Raw genomic sequence first — 18,141 nt, 5'->3', positions numbered from 1 at the left:
AAACAGCACCAGCAACACTACAAAAAGAGAATACATAACCATACAACTTTGAAAGGCAGAACACAACACTTTTATTAGCAAAGAAGCTGGCTCTGGAAAGAAAGCAAAGGAAGTAGGATTTTTGGGGGGTTTGTTTCATGGGGTTTTTTCTATTTTTCCCTTAACTACAATAAAAATATGGTAGCAAAATCCCTGCCATTGCCCTTTAATGCCAAGGTCTGCTTCTTTAGGAAGGCTGAAGGCATCAGGCTTTTTGCTGTTAGCACACAATTGAGTAATGAGATCAGAGTCCATGTCTCTAAGCACGCTTGAGGAGAAAAACAGGACCCTGACAGATGAGGATGAAATGACCAGTCTCATAAATCACAAAAATTCCTCCCCACACACACTGTGAGGCAGGATTATATTTCTTGTAAAACTCCTGCAGAAGAGACCTCTAGGAACTCAGTATTGCTATTCAAGTGCTGTCTTTGGAGAGTAGAAGGATATAAATGGAAGGAACTATGAAAGGGGAAAAACAGGAAGAGTTCACATAAGGGGGATAGAAAGAAACATAAGGACCCTGGTCTGCAAAGTCTGACTGGATTACCTGGTGTCCACAGAACTTGCTTCTCTAGAAATACTTACCCACCAACATTTTAGCTTCATTTTTGAAGTCCATATAGCATTCAGTAGGAAGACATTATGAGCAAACACTTATCCCCTTTATTAGGAGCTGCCACACCATGCTCAGCCTTCCGCTGCTGCAGAGATCGTGCTGCATCTCTTCGGACGTGCCCGTATCCATTGCCACAGCCGCCTGATCACCCATAGTTACCTGCAACCAACAAAGAAACGCCTTCAGAGCTGCGGGATCACCGGCCATTCCCGCCGGTTCCAGCATTCCCACCGAGGATCCCGGGCCCGCTCCAAGCCCCGCCCCCCGCGCAAGGGCCGCCAGCCATTGGTCAGCGCCGCCGCTCCCCCGGCCGCTCATTGGCCAGGGCCGGCCCGCACGCGTTGCCATAGCGACAGGGAGGCGCGGGGCCGCGCAGCGCCCCCGGGCGGCGGCGGGAGCGGTGGGGCCTGAAGGCGACGCACGAGCCGCTGGAGTACGGGGGCCCTGCGGAGAGGGCAGGAGGAAGAGGCTCGAGTAAGAGCCCCCGGTGCTCTTCGGCAGATGATCTGCTGCACCACCAGCTCGGCCGAGCGCTCCCCGTTACCTCCAATCGCACTGAGCTCTCTGCACACTGGAGAAGCAGCTTCCGAGCTGCTCTCAGCAGCGACCTCGGGTGCCACCAACACGCAGGACGCTGAGCTTCTTATCTTCGAGGCTCCACACGCCCACCAGCGCAGTCCTTAGGAGTTAGCCCCTGGCCGAGGACTTGCTGTCACTCCTCCACGTCCCCGGCCACCCGCAGGGCTCCCCCGTGCAGCCCCGGGGGGATATATAACCCCAGATATTCGGGATCAGAGAAAAGATTCCTTCAAAAGGTGGTTGTTCACAAGGACACAAGGAGGACCACAAGCAACGTTAGGAAAAAAATAAAACAGCCGTGAAACTCTTAAAAGCGGAGCACATGTGACATTTTTATTAGCAAAGAAGCTGACTTGGGAAAGAAAATAAATACAAGGCATTTTTTCTTTTTTCTCCTAAACACCACAAAACCACCAAGCACTCCAGAAAAATCCCTGCCAACCAAGATCTGCTTTCTCAGGAAGGCTGAAGGCACTAAGCTGCTGCTGTTCCTGTGCAATCCTGTAAACACAGAAAACTCTGAACAATGACCCATTGCTTCAACCAGCCTTTAACAGAAGAGGATTTGATAGAAAACGCAGTGCTTGGTCTCTTGAGACATTTAGCTGCCAAATTTCCTACAATGCAGTGCCAAGTGGGACTGTATTTCTTCTCAGACTCCTGCAGAAGATAGCACTAGGAACTTAGCACAGTTTTCACCCAAAAAATTGACTAAAGGCTTTCTGTCATTAATCTGCCATCTCTTAACAGGTGTCACTTTTTGAAAATGCAATTGAGAAGCAACATAAGCTTTTAAGTGTAAGGATTGTATTAGTTACCTCTTATATATCACCTGTTATTTACACACACATGAAAAAAGCACACAGTTCTTCCTGGCTGAGCAGGAATAAGCCCAGGGACTGCAATTTTCCCCAAAAAAAGTCACACCATATTCACAATTACACCATTGAAGTATGAGGTCATGCAATCATGTTCCCCCAGGATACTCAGAAGCCTACAGACTGGTCAAAAACCAAGATACAGAGCTCTGCTAAAACCAGAACATTCCAGTCGGTGATGATATGCCATCTTATCCAAGAGTTCTCAAATGAGGAAACATTCCATCAGAGCATGCAAGCATTTCTGAGCAGTTATCACAACTCTGGATAAATTCACCACAATTTCTCAGGTTTCCAATGAGGAGCCTCAAGGAAAATCTGATGAGCTCAAACCCTCTGCTCTATACCAACATTAAATGTCATTCTTAGAAGTGGAAAAAAAAAAGCCTGACTACACCTCTATCAGGGTGACAGGAAAGGAAGCAATTGTACCACTTAGTTAAAAGACTTTTCAAACAGGTCTTCCACTCAGATTCATGCAATATTTAGCCTTCACTGGCACCCTTAGATTTCTTTATTCTTCTGAAATGGCAAAATAGAAAGTGTATCAGAACTAGATCTTTTGCAAACCCATTATTCTGCATCATGTGTAATTAAAAACAAGTATTCTATGGACACCATATAAACCATGCTCCAAAGCTTGGGATTTTAGCATGGTTTAGCACCTAAGAAGGTGTATGCAAAAGATGTGCAAAAAATTACTTTTACCTGCAAATTTTGAACCAGCTAGCCAGTCCTGCACAGCTATAAAAGAACTATGAACGAAATGTAGGCCTAATTTGAACGTAATTTAAGTCAAGGACTAAGTTTAAAAAAATGCCATTCCCTCAGTGGAAAATTACAACAGACAAAGGGCAGTATTTTTTACCATCTAATCAGTCACACCAGGGAAGGCCAGCAGATGCTCTCCTAATGTGATAGTGAATAAACAAATAAGAGGGCACTGCAAAACAAAAACTAGGAAAGGCACATGTAGGACCTGGGAAAAGAAACAGTGATAATCCACAGGAAAAGTCCTGTGTATCTGTGTCCACAGAACTTGCTTTTCCAGTAAGTGTATCAACACTCTCCCTCCTTGACTTCTGCTGTGAATAGTGTTCAACAAAGGGATATTACAAGCAAACATTTCCTCTCTTTATAAAGTCTGCGTTTTCTCTTTCAACATTAGATTTCTCTGTGGCCAGGCTGGGACACTGCACCGCACGTTGCTGCATCTCCTCAGCCATGTCCGGGTCCTTTATCAGGACCGTTGGATCACCCACCGAGCTACACCGAACAATCAAAAAACACACACCGACACAAGCGCTGCCGGGGCCGCCCGGAGCCCCGGGGCAGGGCGCAGCCGCTCCCGTGCCCGGCGCCCACGGCCTCTCCCTGCCCCCGCGGCCCGGCCCAGCCCCGCCGGTCGCGCCCCTCACGCCCCTCCCCGCTCCGCCCGGCGCGGGAGCTCTGTGCAACTCGGCCTCGGCGGCCGCTTACCGGGTCCCTGAGCGCCGCGGCCGCCTCCAGCACCGGGAGAGCCCGAAGCCCCAGCCACGGCCGCCAACCGGTGGCCCCGCCGCTCCTCCCGCCTCAGCTCTTACCGCCTTCGGGCTCACGCTCCCCGCGGCGCGGCCGGCGAGGGCGGATCGCGGCTGCTCTCCTCCGCTGCCGGGCACACCGGAGCCGCGGGGACAGCCCCAGCCCCCGGCGGAGGTGACACGGGCTGAGCGCTCCCGCACCAACGGCAGCGCCGGCCGCGGCAGCGCCGGCCGCCGCTGCCCCGTCATGGCGCCCCGCCGCCCGCAGCACCGCGCGGGACCCGGATGGAGCCGCCCCCGCGGGCACCGCGCGCCGCGGAGCACGCTGGGAACTATAGTCCCGCCCCGGGCCCCGCCCCCCGGCAGCCAGGCCCGCCCCGCGCCGCGGGACCCGCGGCCTCCGCCGGGCCGGGCGGCACCGGGCGGCCGAAAGAACGAGCAGGCGCGGGGGGGGGCGATCGTGTCCTTTATTCTGCAGAGCCCCGCCCCCAGGGGCGGCAGCGACTAACAGCTCAGGCGCTGGGGCAGCACAGCCAGCAACACTGCAGGGGAAATTATAGTAAAAAAAAAAACCAAACCAGAAAAGAACTAAACACCATCAGTACTTACAGAGCACAAACAGTAATTAGGCAATACTGTAGATTGGTACCAAACTCTCAAAGGCAAAACTGCTCCAAGAGCTCTACTAGCAAAGAAGCTGCCTTCTGAAAAAAAATAAATACAAGGAAGACTGTTTTGGTATTTTTCCTTTTTATATCCACAATGTAACATCATCTGCTATAGCATAATCCCTGCCATCGGCCTTGAAGATCAAGGTCTGTGTCCTCAGAAAGGCTGCAGTAACTAGTCAGGAGTCAGCACACAGTCCTGTAACCAGATGCAAGGTTCTGTAACAGTCCTTGGTTCTACCCAGACTTGAAAAGAAGAATAGCGACTTGGCCGAGGTAGAAGTAGATGAAGTGCTTGGTCTCATGAGTCACATAGCTGCCAAAGTTCCTTCCCACGATGCAGTGCCAAGTGGGATTGTATTTCTTGTCAAACTCCTGTGAAACAGATAGCTAGAAATTAAGAACTCTTCTAAACAGCTATTCACTTTCTGAGCAAGGCAATCAGAGGAGCAGATGCTCGTAAATACTAGGATAATCTTATTTACATCTCATTGTTCATCTGCTGCTTAGACAAAAAAAATCCACAAAAACAACCCCAAATCCCCTCAGTGCTTCCCATCTCAAGCATGGTAAGTTTAAAATATTACTTTTGTTCAGGCAGAGTCATCTTTCTCCCTCTGTAATTCATACCATGAACTGAAACTACAGCCCTCGAGTAAAACCTTCACCACTAATCTTATACTCACAGACATTAAGCTATAATTTATATTTCATTGTTCAGCTGCAGTATGGTGCTGAAGGGACTCAGTGGAAAACTCTGCCACATGCTCTGTCACACCAGTACTATCAACAAATCTAACAATTTGTGTTTTACACATTTGAAACAAATCCTCTACAAATTCCCACAAGTTGCTAGAAAGAGTACCTGAAAAATACTAGAATAAACTCTCTTTTCCAGTATCATAGATATTTTCTGCATCTGGCAAAAATAAAAAATGCCTGTTTTGTGGGCATAACAAACCAATATTTCTCTACTGGAAGCAATCTGCTTAGCTGAATTACTTTTTCAACAGCTCTTCCACTCAGACCAGTTTAACTTTCATTGTCCCTCTTTTGATTTCTCCATTCTCCTGAGTTGATGAAGCAGGAAATATCATTAGAACGAGATCTTTCCCATGTTCAGTGTTGTTAATCCTACATAAAGAACGACACAGACTCTGCAAACAACAGATAATCAGTGCCACCAGCATCTTTTGTGGTTTGTTTTTTTTTCTTTTTCCCCTTCTGTAGGGACACACTGACTTGCAGGAAACTACCTTTCCCTGCATTTTTTGACCCAGCTGGACAGAACTGAAAACAGATCCTTAAGACTGAGTTCAATAAACCTGAAACCAAAGATTATGTAAAACAGGCTTTCTCTCAGAGGAAAAACTTGGGAGAGCTCAATGGAGCCCCTGTGCTTTGTACCAGCTCACCAGTCACAGGGACAGTCAGCTGCCACCCTGTTCACCTCGACAGTGGGACAGCAGCAGCAAAGGGTTAAGTAGAAGGTCCTGCAAAACTGCAGAAGGACCTGGAAAACTCCACATAAAGGGTGGGGAAAGGAACATAAGGACACCAGCCAACAGAGAAGGTCCAACTTGATTATCTAGTGTCTCTAGAACTTGTTACTCTAGAGCTACTTGCCCAGCAGCATTCTCCCTGCTTGATTTTTCATGTGCATAGATTGCAAGGAGACATGACAAGTAAGCACTTCACTTACCTTCTTAATGTGAGCAGCAATGTCCTTCTCGATGTTGTACTTCTCCAAGGCCTGAGTAGCACACTCTACAGCGTCTTGCTGCATCTCTTCTGACATGTCCGCATTCTTAATCACTGCCTTTCGATCACTCATGATTGCCTCTATTGAGCAAAGCAGCAAAAAATTCACAGTGCAGGAGCAGCCACCTGCCAGGACCCCCGCCCGGCCCTGTCGCAGCTCCCAGCAGGTCTCAGGCCGGGGGCACAGCCTGTGCTCGGAGCCAAAGCAGCGGCGGCTCAGAAGCCGCTCACACCAGGCACCCGCTCTCCGGGCGCTCCAGCGGGCACCGACAAAAGCGCTGCCGGGGCCGCCCCCGCCCTCCCAGCCCCCCTGCCGCCCCGAGCCCCGCGGGAGGGCGCAGCCGCTGCGGTGCCCGGCTCCCACGGCCTTTGCCCTGTCAAGGAAGTCGAAGGCTCCAGGGAAAGTCCCGCCTGCAGCTGCCGCTGCCGCGGGAAAGGGGAGGCAGCCGCTGGGGAAGGGCCCTGGCGCGGGGGAGCCGCCGGGACACCGGCTGTCCGGCCCCGGCCGCCCCGCCTCCCAGACGGGACCCAGGCCCTCTCGGGAGTTGCCCCCCGCACGCCCCGCGCCCGCGGCGCCGCTGCCCTCACCGTCCGGCGGGTGCCGCGGCACAGGCCCGGTGCGGAGCGGGGCGGGCGGGGCTCACGGGAGGCCGAAGACGCAGCTCGTGCCGCCGCCGCCTCGGTTTAACCGGCCCGCGCGCGCCGCCGGCGCTCCAAGCGCCCCCATCCCCACCCCCTCCCGCCGGCCTCCAGCCATTGGCCGCCGCCACCGGCCCCCCGAGCGCTCATTGGTCAGCGGCCGCGGCTCTCGGGGCGCTTTGCTGCAGCGCTTTGTTTCAGACCGGCATGCCTTGCGCCGGCAGCCGTTCCCATGGCGACGGGCGGCAGCGGCGATGCGGGCTGAGCCCCGGGCGGGGCCTGCGGGGCGGGAGCGGTGCTGCGGGGCGGGAGCGGGGCTGCGGGGCGGGAACGGGGCCTGCGGGGCGGGAGCGGGGCCTGCGGGGCCGGAGCGGGGCTGCGGGGCGGGAACGGGGCCTGCGGGGCGGGAACGGGGCCTGCGGGGCGGCCCCGCATCCTCTGAGGCGAGCCGGGGGGCCATGGCGTGTCCGCAACATCCTGCTTGCAGGTGTGCCTGCTGTGGTTGCGTGCAGCCTCTGCTCGCCTTTCTCCTTTCTTTCCTCGTGTCTGAGATGCCTGGACGTGGCTGGTCGCTGGGGTCTGTACACAGCGCGAGAGGCTCTCCTGTCACTGCTCTGGTAGGCAAAGATCGTCTTTACCTGTAGCTGAGGCAGACAAAAAAAATCCTCAGAGCCCCCAGATATGTGCCGTGCTTTGCAAGGCATCCTGGCACGCAGAACACAGAGCAGAAATTAAAAGCCGTAGCTTTTTCCTAGTGTTGTAGATAAGATATCAGAAAATCCAAGTGAGGTCTAAGGGTGATGCAGCCTCGACACGGCAGGAAGGTCGCGGCGAGGGGGGGCAGCTGGGGCTTGGGGGGTGCCGTCTGGCCTCGGGGTGAAGCAACTTCTTTGCACTCACAGAGCTGACAGAATTTCTAGATTTTCCAAACAATGTGATAAGCAGGGGAGCTTTTGGGAAAAAAAAAAAAAAAACACAAAAAAACCAAAACCAAATCAGAGCAGTTCTGTCATTGGTGCTCGAGTTCCCCCCAGGAAGCCCGGGCAGCCTTTCACTCCTCCCCTCAGAACCCGCACACCCTCCTGTCCCCTGCGGGGTTTTACTTTAGCCAGGGAACTGAAAAGTTACAAAGCTAAAGAAATCAGGGGAAATTACTAGTAAAATTACTGAATTGCTCTGTGCGAAGTGTTCCGATGGGGGGCTTGGTTGGGTTTGTTTTTCCCCCCCTGTCGTGTCCCCTAACCAGAGGGATTCAGCCGGTGGCCCTGGGCTGTCTGGCGGCTGCGGGTCCCCGGCGCGGGGCTGCGGGGTGCGGGCCCTGACCCCGCGTTTGACGGAGCCGAGGCCGAAGGCGGAGCCGCCCCCCCGGGCTCCTCCCGAGGCCGCGCCCCCCGCCCGGGCCGCGGCGGCTCCGGCGAGATGGCGGCCGCGGGGCTGTGCCGGTGCCGGGCGCTGCTGGCCCGCCCTGCCCCGCCTCTGCGGGCGCTGGGCGCCGTGCGGGGCCTCGCCGCGGGGCCGGAGACACACTTCGGTTTCCAGACCGTCAGCGAGGAGGAGAGGAGGGAGAAAAGTGAGGGGCAGTGGCGGGGTCCGCTGTGGAGCCCCGGGGGAGGGCGGGCTACGCCGAGCTGGAACTTAACGGGGCTTATCGCTGCGGCGGGAAGGGGTGCTGGGCTGAGGGGTGCTGGGCTGAGGGGTGCTGGGCTGAGGGGTGCTGGGGACGGCCTTTTAGAGCCGAGCCGTTCGTTTGAGACGATACCGAAAGTCTCCAATAGTGTCAGGCCAGCGCGAATCTTCCCCTCTGCTCCGGAAGGGTTCCGGGAAGGAGCTGCGTGTCCCCAAAGAGACCTTTGCCAGGCTCAGCAGGACTCGATCGTGTGTTTATAAGTAGTTTTCAGGTGTTTTTCAGTTCCACATGGTTGGCAGGCCTTCATGAGGGAGTAAAGGGCACGTTTTACTTCCACAGGAGCATTTTAAAGTAAATTGTACCTCATTCTCGTGTACTTCCCTTGCAGTTTACCAGGTCTTCGAAAGCGTGGCCAAAAAATATGATGTAATGAACGATTCAATGACTCTAGGGATTCATCGAGTGTGGAAGGATATCCTCGTGCATAAAATGAACCCTTCCCCAGGAACACTTCTTCTTGATGTTGCTGGAGGAACAGGTAAATTAATTTTGGTGGGTTCCACATGACAGAGTCTGGTCAGAATTAAGTTGCCTAGCCTTTATTCCCCCCCCCCTCAGTTCCTTGCCTGTTTTTAAATCTGGTGAAGCTTCTGCTTGGTTTTCCTAGAGAAGGGCTTGTGTTTTGTAGTATCTTACTCCAAGGCTCTGAAAGTGTTATAGCACTGCCAAGGTACCTTATGGAAAACTGCTTCCACTTTTGGGAAGTCAAGGACTTTGTGCTTTATATTTTTATACACACACACTCTTTGTCTCCTGCGTGTGTGGGGTTTTTATCTGTATCTAGGTAAAAAAAATGAGCTCAGTTTGATGTTCAAAGTCTTATGCTTGAATTTCCTGGGGTCAGAAAACATTCCAAACCATGTCTCTTTTTTCAAAACAAATGCAGGTGACATTGCCTTTCGCTTCATTAACTACGTCCGCTCTGCACGAGAGCGCCAGCTCCAGCGGAAGCTCAGACACCAGCAGAATTTATCGTGGCAGGAGATTTCTGAGAGTTACCAGGAAGACAAATCTAATTCACTCGGGGATTCCCAAGTGGTGGTCTGTGACATTAACAGAGAAATGCTAAAAGTTGGGAAGCAGAAAGCACAGCGTCTTGGCTACTCTGAAGGTAAGTCATGCGTTGTACCATTTTGTTAGCATGCCTGATAGCAAGGATGTGATGCATGGTGGCCACCAGGTGATCACCACCTCAGGATTACAATATGCATTATACAGCCATGGTGCATACTGCAGCTGTGCTTGCATATCTGCCAGTGTTGAGTTACTTTCAAGTGAGCATGTATGTAGTGATCCTCTTGAATAGCACTTGAACTTTCAGGAGTACATGTGTGGAAGTGCCTACGAGGTCTGATGCCTAGCTATCCTTCCAGGTTGCTTAAATTACCTAAACCTGCTGTTTGCATCTGTGCAGTTGAATCTCATTTTACTCAGGCAGATGATGCAAGAGCTCAGCCCTAGAATGATTAGACTAAAGATCTTATAATGGATATTTCAGGAATCAAGGCAGCAAATGAAAAATGCAAGAACTGAAGTGCATTGTGAACCTATAAAATTTTCCACAGTTAGAACATATGCTAATGATACTCAGAGAAACTGAATTATATTAAATGTTAGTTTGCAGGTCAATGGATTTATTCACTGGTATCTAAAGTTTGTTGGGGACTACGCCAATCCTGCTTGAAAAGCCTGATTTTAAGAAGTAAGACATAGAGAAAGAAGTCCTGCTTGTGGCTCAGCGTTTGTATAATAGTTGTTTACCTCTCTTTGTTTTTGGATATTTGACAAATATTTTAGCAATGTAAGGTATACCAGGAGGTTCCCAAACTGTTCACCTGGGTACCACCATTAGCTATGCCCTGGGCAGCCTCTGCATAAGTGTTACAAGATCTCCTGCCTGTCCTTTCACTGTGTCCTGCTCCCACACCCCCATTGGAACTTCAGCTGAAAAACTGTGTATGACATTCAGAAGAGCTTAGTAGCACAAAGGGGCTGAAAGATAAGTTGCTGGCATGAGTTCTGCAGCTGCTCTTGGTCCCTGCTGGTGGTTTACACCAGGCTGTTGCCTGCCTGCCTTTTCCTTCTCTTTAAAAAATTAACTATTGTGAAAGCATTGGTTCTTTGGCTCCAGCAGACTGTTTGCATTGTGCTTCTCTGAGCAGCTTGCCAGTATATCTAGAGCTCTTTTTATGCATCACAGTCCGGGAGCTCTAACAACATTTTAGGTATAAAAGCTTTATGACAGTAGCTGAGGACCTGAAATAAAGCTTGATGCTGCTTCCCAGCTACCATAAATGAAGTATTTTGTTTAATTGGCTGCACTTTTAAGTATTTTTGTGACTTAACCAAATTCTCAAAATTAGTATTAAGATTGTTTTTTAATTTCTTCCCCTGTACATTGTTGCTGTAGAAGTCCAACTGTCTTGTTGCCTGGGTTGCCTTATGCCCCACTGTGCACAATCCTGACTTCTTACTCCTTTTCACTCCCTTGTTCAGCTCATGTCCATTTAATACGTCCTGCCTTCTGTTTTACCTGCCATTCTTCCCTGTTGTAGTAAACTAATTTCTGACCTTGCTTATGTGTTGATTGTCTGAGGTCTAAAACTTTTTTTTTCTTAAATTGTAAGGAGCAATGTTTTCTATCACTGTGTTCCTATGTATGTTCACCGGCAGTGGGGACTGTGCGTGCCAAAATGAAATATGTGTGTTGCACAATCAGCAGAGGTGGTAGGCTGCCCCACCTGTGCCCCAGCTCCTCTTGTTGGACACCAACAACCCCTTTTTATGTACCCATTTCCAAACTCCCAGCCTGTGATTTCACCACAGCGTATTCACAGGGGCAGTTTTCTTGCTGCTCAAAAACCTTTTCTTGATGCTCACTTCTCAGGTGTCTCTTCAAGCCTTTAAATAACACTAATAATTGCTGCTTTAATAATGTTACGTTCTGCTTTGCATACAATGCTTTCTACAATTATAAATATGTATGTATGTTGTAAAAATGAAATTTGGATGTCTCTGGCAGCAGCTGTTGTGTTCTGCTGTATTTTCCCCTCCTCCATGTCACTTTCTAGCATACTGCTCTTTGAAACTGTTGATTTCTGTTGCAGAAGACTCCTAGGTTTTTTGTGTTGTTGGTTTTTTCTTTGGTTTGGTTTTGATTTTGTTGTTTTGTATTTGAGTCACCAAAACCTGCAACTTTAGGAACTATTTATTGTAAATTGAGCAGGCTTATTTTTGGTGTCAATAACCTGGACGTTGATGCTCACAGATAGATGTGGCCTTGATCCATTGGGGTTTTAGGAAACAACCTATTGCAACAGGATCAGGTACTGATATTGCTGATGGAGGGAGTGTGGCTTTTCACATTCCTCAATCTATGGAAGCTTTCTACTAAATTATTTAAGTGTTTAGACCATAGTTGCATGGCAAGACATTAATTGTTGTTTATAGTTATTCTCTGACCAGAAACTCTTTTTTTTTTTTTGCAACTTTGCTACAGACAAATGGCAGCCAGTTTCTGGAAAGCTAGCTGCTTTCCACTACCATGCAAAATTTAGGTGAAATCTTTTTTGGCAGAATAAGGCACTGTGTGTGTATATGCAGAAGAATGTTTGGGCTGATCTGCAAGATTAACTACTTCATCTGAAGACAGCTGCATCATACAGGGCCTTGAAAGGTTTATGAGTCTAGACCTAGTCTTTCCTCCAACAAAAATGCAAAATTGAAATAGTAAACATCACTTTTATTAATAACCATTTCCTTCTGGGATAGACAAGTTCTAGTCTTTCTGGAGCAGTCTGAGTTAGATAAGGTCTGCCTAATATCATGTCCTTGGTTTTTACTACAGGTTTGTCCTGGGTGCTTGGAAATGCTGAAGAGTTGCCCTTTGATGATGATAAGTTTGATGTTTACACAATTGCCTTTGGAATCCGAAATGTAACTCGTATTGATTTGGTAAGTTGCTGTCGTGTATTCTGGCATGGAGTCCTTACACTTCACCTGAGGTTTTTTATTCTAGTGGAGGAAAAAAAGGGGGAGTTATTTTGGATAAAGGAACATCTTTGACTACTGAAGCATTTAAAATAAGTGGCATGTAGCATGCAACTTGTTTAAATGAAGAATGCGATTAAATGCCCCACCTTTGTCATAAAAAGTTAGATTTATAGTAGTTGTGCCCAACCTTTCCAGCTTGGCAAGTCACACAATCTCTTCATAAGGCAAAAAGGGCTGAATACTACAGTCATTCCCCACCTTCTCCTGACCTATGATGTTACTGGATCTACATCTGCACAGTGCAGTCAGCCTGCATGGCTCACATCTTCCTGAAGCACCTGATGTAAGTCCCACCTGCAGTGGGTCCATTCTGTTTGCCTGCCTGAGCCTGCAGAGCTCCCAGAGCAGAGGGTGCTGCCACCACTGCTGTTGAAGTGACCTGTTCAGCCCAGTCCTGCTCAGAGTCTTTACACTGAGTGGGTAGAGCTTTCTGTGAAGAGTGAGGATGATCTTAACTGGGGTAAGTAGTACCCTTTGTTCTAAACAGTATCTGTCCTTTGAGAAGGAGCCTCATGTGTGAAGATAGGTTAGATCACCTGTCTAGCTGGACTAGTTGTCTGTTTTGGAGGTGTGTGTTCCAACCTTGGCAATGCTCCTTCTGTGGAAGGTGTAGCATGTGGATCCAAACCACCTTGAACTGCATGTCTTTGAACTTCTCTTAATGCTGATGGCCTAGCACAACTCTTTGTCTTGCACCCTTTCAAAGCACAGGCCCTTTGCCTTCATGGATGCAGCAGTCTGGTAGCATAGCTCACTGGAGACCTGATACAAAACACATCCAAGCCAACAATTCCTTTGCAGAGCTCCCATCATGGATGTGTATTGTTTATATTTTATCCCTTAGGAACATGACAGCTGAAGCCAAGCAGTTGTAGAACCTGTAGAGCTGCTTGAGTACAACTCTGCTGTGTGTGAAAAAAGCATACAGCTGTAAACAGAATTCTGTCATGGTGGTTCTTAGATGTTTTATTTTGGATACAGGATGGAATTTCAAAGCAGCCAAAGATTTTCTTCTTCCCTCTCCCTCCTCCCTGTTTTAACACATTGCTCATCCAAAACCCAGTAGCATTTCTTCTGTGATCCCTCACATGTGCCTCTCAGTTCAGTAAAATCTTTGGATTAAAAAAAAAAAAATCCTGACCTCTTTTCATTTTCAGCTTCTTGTAGCTGAGTCACCCTCTCCCTTTTGGGTTTGGTCTGTAATTATAAGAGTTCTGCTGGCAAACGTTCATCAACTAACAGCAGGGAAAAAGAAGAAAAACTGCCAACCTGACATCACAGTTTTGACACAAAGCATGTAAATCTCTTTATGTAACAGCAAGAGTTTTTGTGGTTTGTTTTTTTTTATTTGTTTGGGGTTTTTGTTCGGGTTTTTTTGTTTGGGTTTTGTTTTTTAATTGTCTGGGGATGCTTCTCCACCAGTAAACACTGGAGACTGCCAGTCAGGTTTCTCTTTCTCCCCTCTATTCATCACTGAGTTGCCATCACATGGCATGATAATAGGCAGGTGCTGTTCTACAGAAACAAACTTATGGCACCTGCTTTGTCTCAGGCACTTCAGGAGGCCCATCGTGTGCTGAAACCAGGAGGAAGATTTCTCTGCCTTGAATTTAGTCATGTCAGCAACCCCCTTCTTTCCAGGTAGGAACATGGTGGCACTGTGCTTGTCACATGTTTATATAAACATTGTTTACACTCAGAATAAGAGACAGAGGCACTTTGAGGCCACCTCATTGTGCACTTTTAAAATCAGATGCAGACTTCATAGTATAGTGGTACAGAGATGAACTTGTGTTGGAGAGGGTTGGTTGTAAACTTGTTTGTATTAATCTGTACCTCCTGTGTGTCTGTGCAGGCTCTACGATCTGTACAGTTTCCAGGTTATCCCTGTTCTGGGTGAGGTTATTGCTGGTGACTGGAAGTCTTACCAGTATCTCGTGGAGAGCATCCGACGTTTCCCCCCTCAGGTGAGACAGTATTTTTCTGAATGCACTAACACACAAGACACAGTCCAAACTTAATCTTGCAGGCAGCTGGTTGATAGGCCTTCAGCTTGTTGTAATTATGGAACTGTTATTTTTCAGGAGGAGCTGAAAGCAATGATAGAAGATGCAGGGTTTTTTAAAGTGGATTATGAGAATTTAAACTTGGGCATTGTTGCCATTCACTCAGGTTTCAAACTGTGACTCTGCTTTGCAGCAAAGCACAAGAAGTGTGCTTTTCCTGAGGATATTTAAACTCCATCAAGATCGAAAAGGAGTTTTAAGGACTTGTACAACAGATACTTAATCAGCAGTCAGACCCACAACATCAGCTACCTTTTTCCCCAGAAGAAACCTGTTGATGCAGTGATGCCTGTGGCATTTATTGTACTTAACACTTGCACTTCTCTTCAATGTAAAGGATGGGGCTGAAACAGCCATGCTCACAAATGAAGAAACCTCAGTTACCAGAGGTGTAGATAGACTGACTAGTCTTCAAAGTAGCTGCCTCCTCTCTTTTTTTTTTTTACTAAGCTTTAAGGAGGATATCATACCAGTGAGAAGTAGCTTGGATTTATTTATTTTTATTAAGCTGATAATATCTATGTCATTTGGACTCTAAAGGATTTTTTTTCCATTATTCCTTTACTTCTTTGAAAGGCAAATGTAAGGCTTGTGAAAGAAAACAGCTCTGCATCAATTTTTTCCACTTCAGTCAATATTTTAACATTCATTAAAAAGAATCTGCATAACTATTCTGGGATGAGATTACATGTTTCCACCTCTGTGAAAATCTGTTTTATTAGTCAGTCCTAGATGCAGAACCTCCATGTAAAAATTCTGTGTATTTCCTTCTGTTCTTTAAAGGGTAAAAGAACAGATGCTTCTGTAGCAGGACACAGGGATAGAGAAAAAAAATCTACTGAAGGTATAATTTACATTTTAAAGTGACGGCAGTGTCATGAACTATGAAAATTTGTCTCCTGAAAACTGGGAGAGAAATGGGATTGTTGCTTTTAGCTCACCAGTTCACTTGAACTCATAAAAGCAACAGCATGTATCTAAACTCCAGAATTTGCACTGGAGGTTGCACATGGCTGCAAATATGCTTATCAAGAACTAAAAAAGAGTCTCTTCTCTCTCAAAGAAAATACCTCCTGTGGTTCTCAGTTACTGACTGACAGCACGTTTGCAGATTAGCTCAGGCTTCAGATGCTGTGGATTCAGGGGTGTGAAATGGATGTTCCTCCTTTATTCACAGTGGAAGAAAAAGGGTAATGCAAGCACTACGAGGGCAGAAGGGCAGAGAAATGTTTTACAGAATAAACTCATTCCAAGAGTTGATTAGCAAATAAGCAGTCTTTTCAAAGAAAATAAATACAAGGAAGACACTTCAGCCTTTTTTATAGCCACAATGAAAACACCAACTGACCGTTAACAATACAAGACCTGATGATCAAGGTTTGTTACCTCAGGAAGGCTGAAGGTAGGAGGCTGTTTACAGTCAGTGTGCAGGCCTGTAACCAGTACAGTAACACTCCTTGGTTCTACCCAGACTGGAAAGGGAGAACAGCAACTTTGCCAAAGTCTCATGAGTCAAGTAGCTGCCAAATTCCTTCCCACGATGCAGTGCCAAGTGGGATTGTATCTCTTGTCAAACTCCTGCAAAGAGAGACTTCTGAATTCAGTATTTTTGAGAGAATTGGACTAATATTGTCCAACAGGAGTTTTATGCACTTTTTAGCAAGGATCACTTTTAAAAGCAAACAATTAAGGAGCAGCATATGCTCTTCTGTGCAAGGATCATCTATCACTTTATAGCTCATCTGCTGCTCAGATAAAAAAGAAAATGCTTCCAAAACAAGCAGGAATATGCTTAAAACATTGGTTTGGGGAAGTAACTTTTCCCCTGAAGTCACACCATGATCCCAAACCCTTTTTTAAGTTTTTAAGAACTTCACTGTTTGTTTGGAATCTATCTAGATTAAGCTATTGTCTTGGCTTCTTTATCTGCCTTCAACAAGAATGCTGAAAGGACTCTAAATGGAAAATTCTCTGCTACTTTTGCTACCAAGTCATGAGACTGTATGTTCTTCCTACACACAGTAGTCAGGAGTCTGCTGTGACATTCCAATAAACTTGTGTGTGCAAGTCTACTATGAGCAAAACTGTGCAGGCAGTGGTTACACACTGCAGTATCTAACAGCCAGCATTTGTGAGAGCATGCAAGAGTTTTGTGTTCTGCTTAACCAAAGCTTTCAACTACTTGCAGCTCAATCAGGCTCAAAGTAGGAGTCAGAGAGAAAATCTGACACACTGGAAGCTATGAACCATCTGTTCTGAGCACAAACATTTCATCTTGCATGTGGGAGGGGGAAAGCCACCCAAAGCCACTTCTTCAATAGAGCCCCTGTGCTTTGTACCAGCTCACCAGTCACAGGGACAGTCAGCTGCCACCCTGTTCACCTCAACAGTGGGACAGCAGCAGCAAAGGGTTAAGTAGAAGGTCCTGCAAAACTGCAGAAGGACCTGGAAAACTCCACATAAAGGGTGGGGAAAGGAACATAAGGACACCAGCCAACAGAGAAGGTCCAACTTGATTATCTAGTGTCTCTAGAACTTGTTACTCTAGAGCTACTTGCCCAGCAGCATTCTCCCTGCTTGATTCTTCATGTACATAGATTGCAAGGAGACATGACAAGCACTTGCCTTCTTTATGTGAGCAGCAACGTTGCTCTCAATGTCATACTTCACAAACACACTGTTTAGCCCACTCCACAGCACCTTGACGTGTCGGCATCCTTGCTCACTGCCCCTTGCTCACTCGTGACTGCCTGCATTGAGCACGGCAGCAAAAAATTCACAGTGCAGGAGCAGCCCCTGCCAGGACCCCAGCCCAGCCCTCGCAGCTCCCAGCAGGTCCATCTCTCAAACCCTTCAGCCAAAACACCCCTGATTCATTTTAGCCCCCGGACGTTGTAATTTCATCTTCACCTGGAGCGTATAAATATTCCCTGTGTTACTGTGGGCTGCCGGTTCCCCGGCAGGAGCACTCGATCCTGTCCGTGTTTGTGACCAACTTGGCCCCTCGCGGACCGGACTTTGCACACCGGGCAGAGGATCCGTTTCCGGGCCTCCCTCGGGAGCTGCCCCGCGGCGCCGCTGCCCTCACCGTCCGGCGGGTGCCGCGGCACAGGCCCGGTGCGGAGCGGGGCGGGCGGGGCTCACGGGAGGCCGAAGACGCAGCTCGTGCCGCCGCCGCCTCGGTTTAACCGGCCCGCGCGCGCCGCCGGCGCTCCAAGCGCCCCCATCCCCACCCCCTCCCGCCGGCCTCCAGCCATTGGCCGCCGCCACCGGCCCCCCGAGCGCTCATTGGTCAGCGGCCGCGGCTCTCGGGGCGCTTTGCTGCAGCGCTTTGTTTCAGACCGGCATGCCTTGCGCCGGCAGCCGTTCCCATGGCGACGGGCGGCAGCGGCGATGCGGGCTGAGCCCCGGGCGGGGCCTGCGGGGCCGGAGCGGGGCTGCGGGGCGGGAACGGGGCTGCGGGGCGGCCCCCAGCCTTCTCACAGGTCCCAGCAGGTCTCAGGCTGGGCAGCGTTTTTGTCAGAGCCGGGGACACAGCCTGTGCTCGGAGCCAAAGCAACAAGGGCTCAGAAGCCGCTCACACCAGGCACGGCCGCCGCCGCCCTCCCAGCCCCTCTCCAGCCCCGGCACAG

At 48.9% G+C, this 18,141-nt stretch overlaps 3 protein-coding genes across 4 annotated transcripts; 1 reads left to right on the top strand and 2 right to left on the bottom strand.

The window, feature by feature from the left end:
• Positions 1–1,544: 1,544 nt before the first annotated feature.
• On the bottom strand, positions 1,545–3,884 carry LOC127391480 (translation initiation factor IF-2-like). Its single transcript, XM_051634280.1, is given in 4 exon segments — positions 1,545–1,858; positions 1,861–1,897; positions 3,240–3,590; positions 3,699–3,884. Coding segments are annotated over 4 exon segments (645 nt in total). The 3' UTR covers positions 1,545–1,787.
• A 484-nt stretch (positions 3,885–4,368) lies between these two features.
• Positions 4,369–17,734, bottom strand: DYNLL1 (dynein light chain LC8-type 1). Of its 2 annotated transcripts, none has more exons than XM_051633694.1 (3): positions 17,598–17,734; positions 6,006–6,145; positions 4,369–4,678 (listed from the first exon to the last, which is right to left on the bottom strand). In XM_051633694.1, exons 2-3 carry the CDS (start codon positions 6,135–6,137, stop codon positions 4,541–4,543), a joined length of 270 nt encoding a protein of 89 aa, XP_051489654.1. In that variant the 5' UTR covers positions 6,138–6,145; positions 17,598–17,734; the 3' UTR covers positions 4,369–4,540. The 2 variants fall into 2 exon arrangements, with proteins under 2 accessions (XP_051489654.1, XP_051489653.1); XM_051633693.1 differs by lacking the exon at positions 17,598–17,734 and adding an exon at positions 6,653–6,789.
• COQ5 (coenzyme Q5, methyltransferase) lies at positions 8,096–15,180 on the top strand. Its single transcript, XM_051633690.1, has 7 exons — positions 8,096–8,273; positions 8,719–8,868; positions 9,277–9,501; positions 12,238–12,344; positions 13,996–14,084; positions 14,299–14,410; positions 14,528–15,180. The coding sequence occupies exons 1-7, from the start codon at positions 8,123–8,125 to the stop codon at positions 14,627–14,629; spliced, it is 936 nt and encodes a 311-aa protein (XP_051489650.1). The 5' UTR covers positions 8,096–8,122; the 3' UTR covers positions 14,630–15,180.
• Positions 17,735–18,141: the final 407 nt, after the last annotated feature.

The sequence above is a fragment of the Apus apus genome, chromosome 16 (genome assembly GCF_020740795.1).
Source record: "Apus apus isolate bApuApu2 chromosome 16, bApuApu2.pri.cur, whole genome shotgun sequence".
NCBI lineage: Eukaryota > Metazoa > Chordata > Aves > Apodiformes > Apodidae > Apus > Apus apus.
The sequence above is the reverse complement of the archived record's forward strand: the minus strand, read 5'-3'. Positions and strand labels throughout refer to the sequence as shown.

Bases quoted from the DNA above. Each gene is read 5' to 3' on its own strand.
- DYNLL1 (XM_051633694.1), bottom strand. From the start codon at position 6,137: ATGAGTGATCGAAAGGCAGTGATTAAGAATGCGGACATGTCAGAAGAG. The intron at 4,679-6,005 runs GTAAGTGAAGTG...TCTGTTTCACAG, and splicing joins TTGCTGCTCACATTAAGAAG to GAGTTTGACAAGAAATACAA.
- COQ5 (XM_051633690.1), top strand. From the start codon at position 8,123: ATGGCGGCCGCGGGGCTGTGCCGGTGCCGGGCGCTGCTGGCCCGCCCT. The intron at 8,869-9,276 runs GTAAATTAATTT...AAACAAATGCAG, and splicing joins TGATGTTGCTGGAGGAACAG to GTGACATTGCCTTTCGCTTC. The intron at 14,085-14,298 runs GTAGGAACATGG...GTGTCTGTGCAG, and splicing joins AGCAACCCCCTTCTTTCCAG to GCTCTACGATCTGTACAGTT.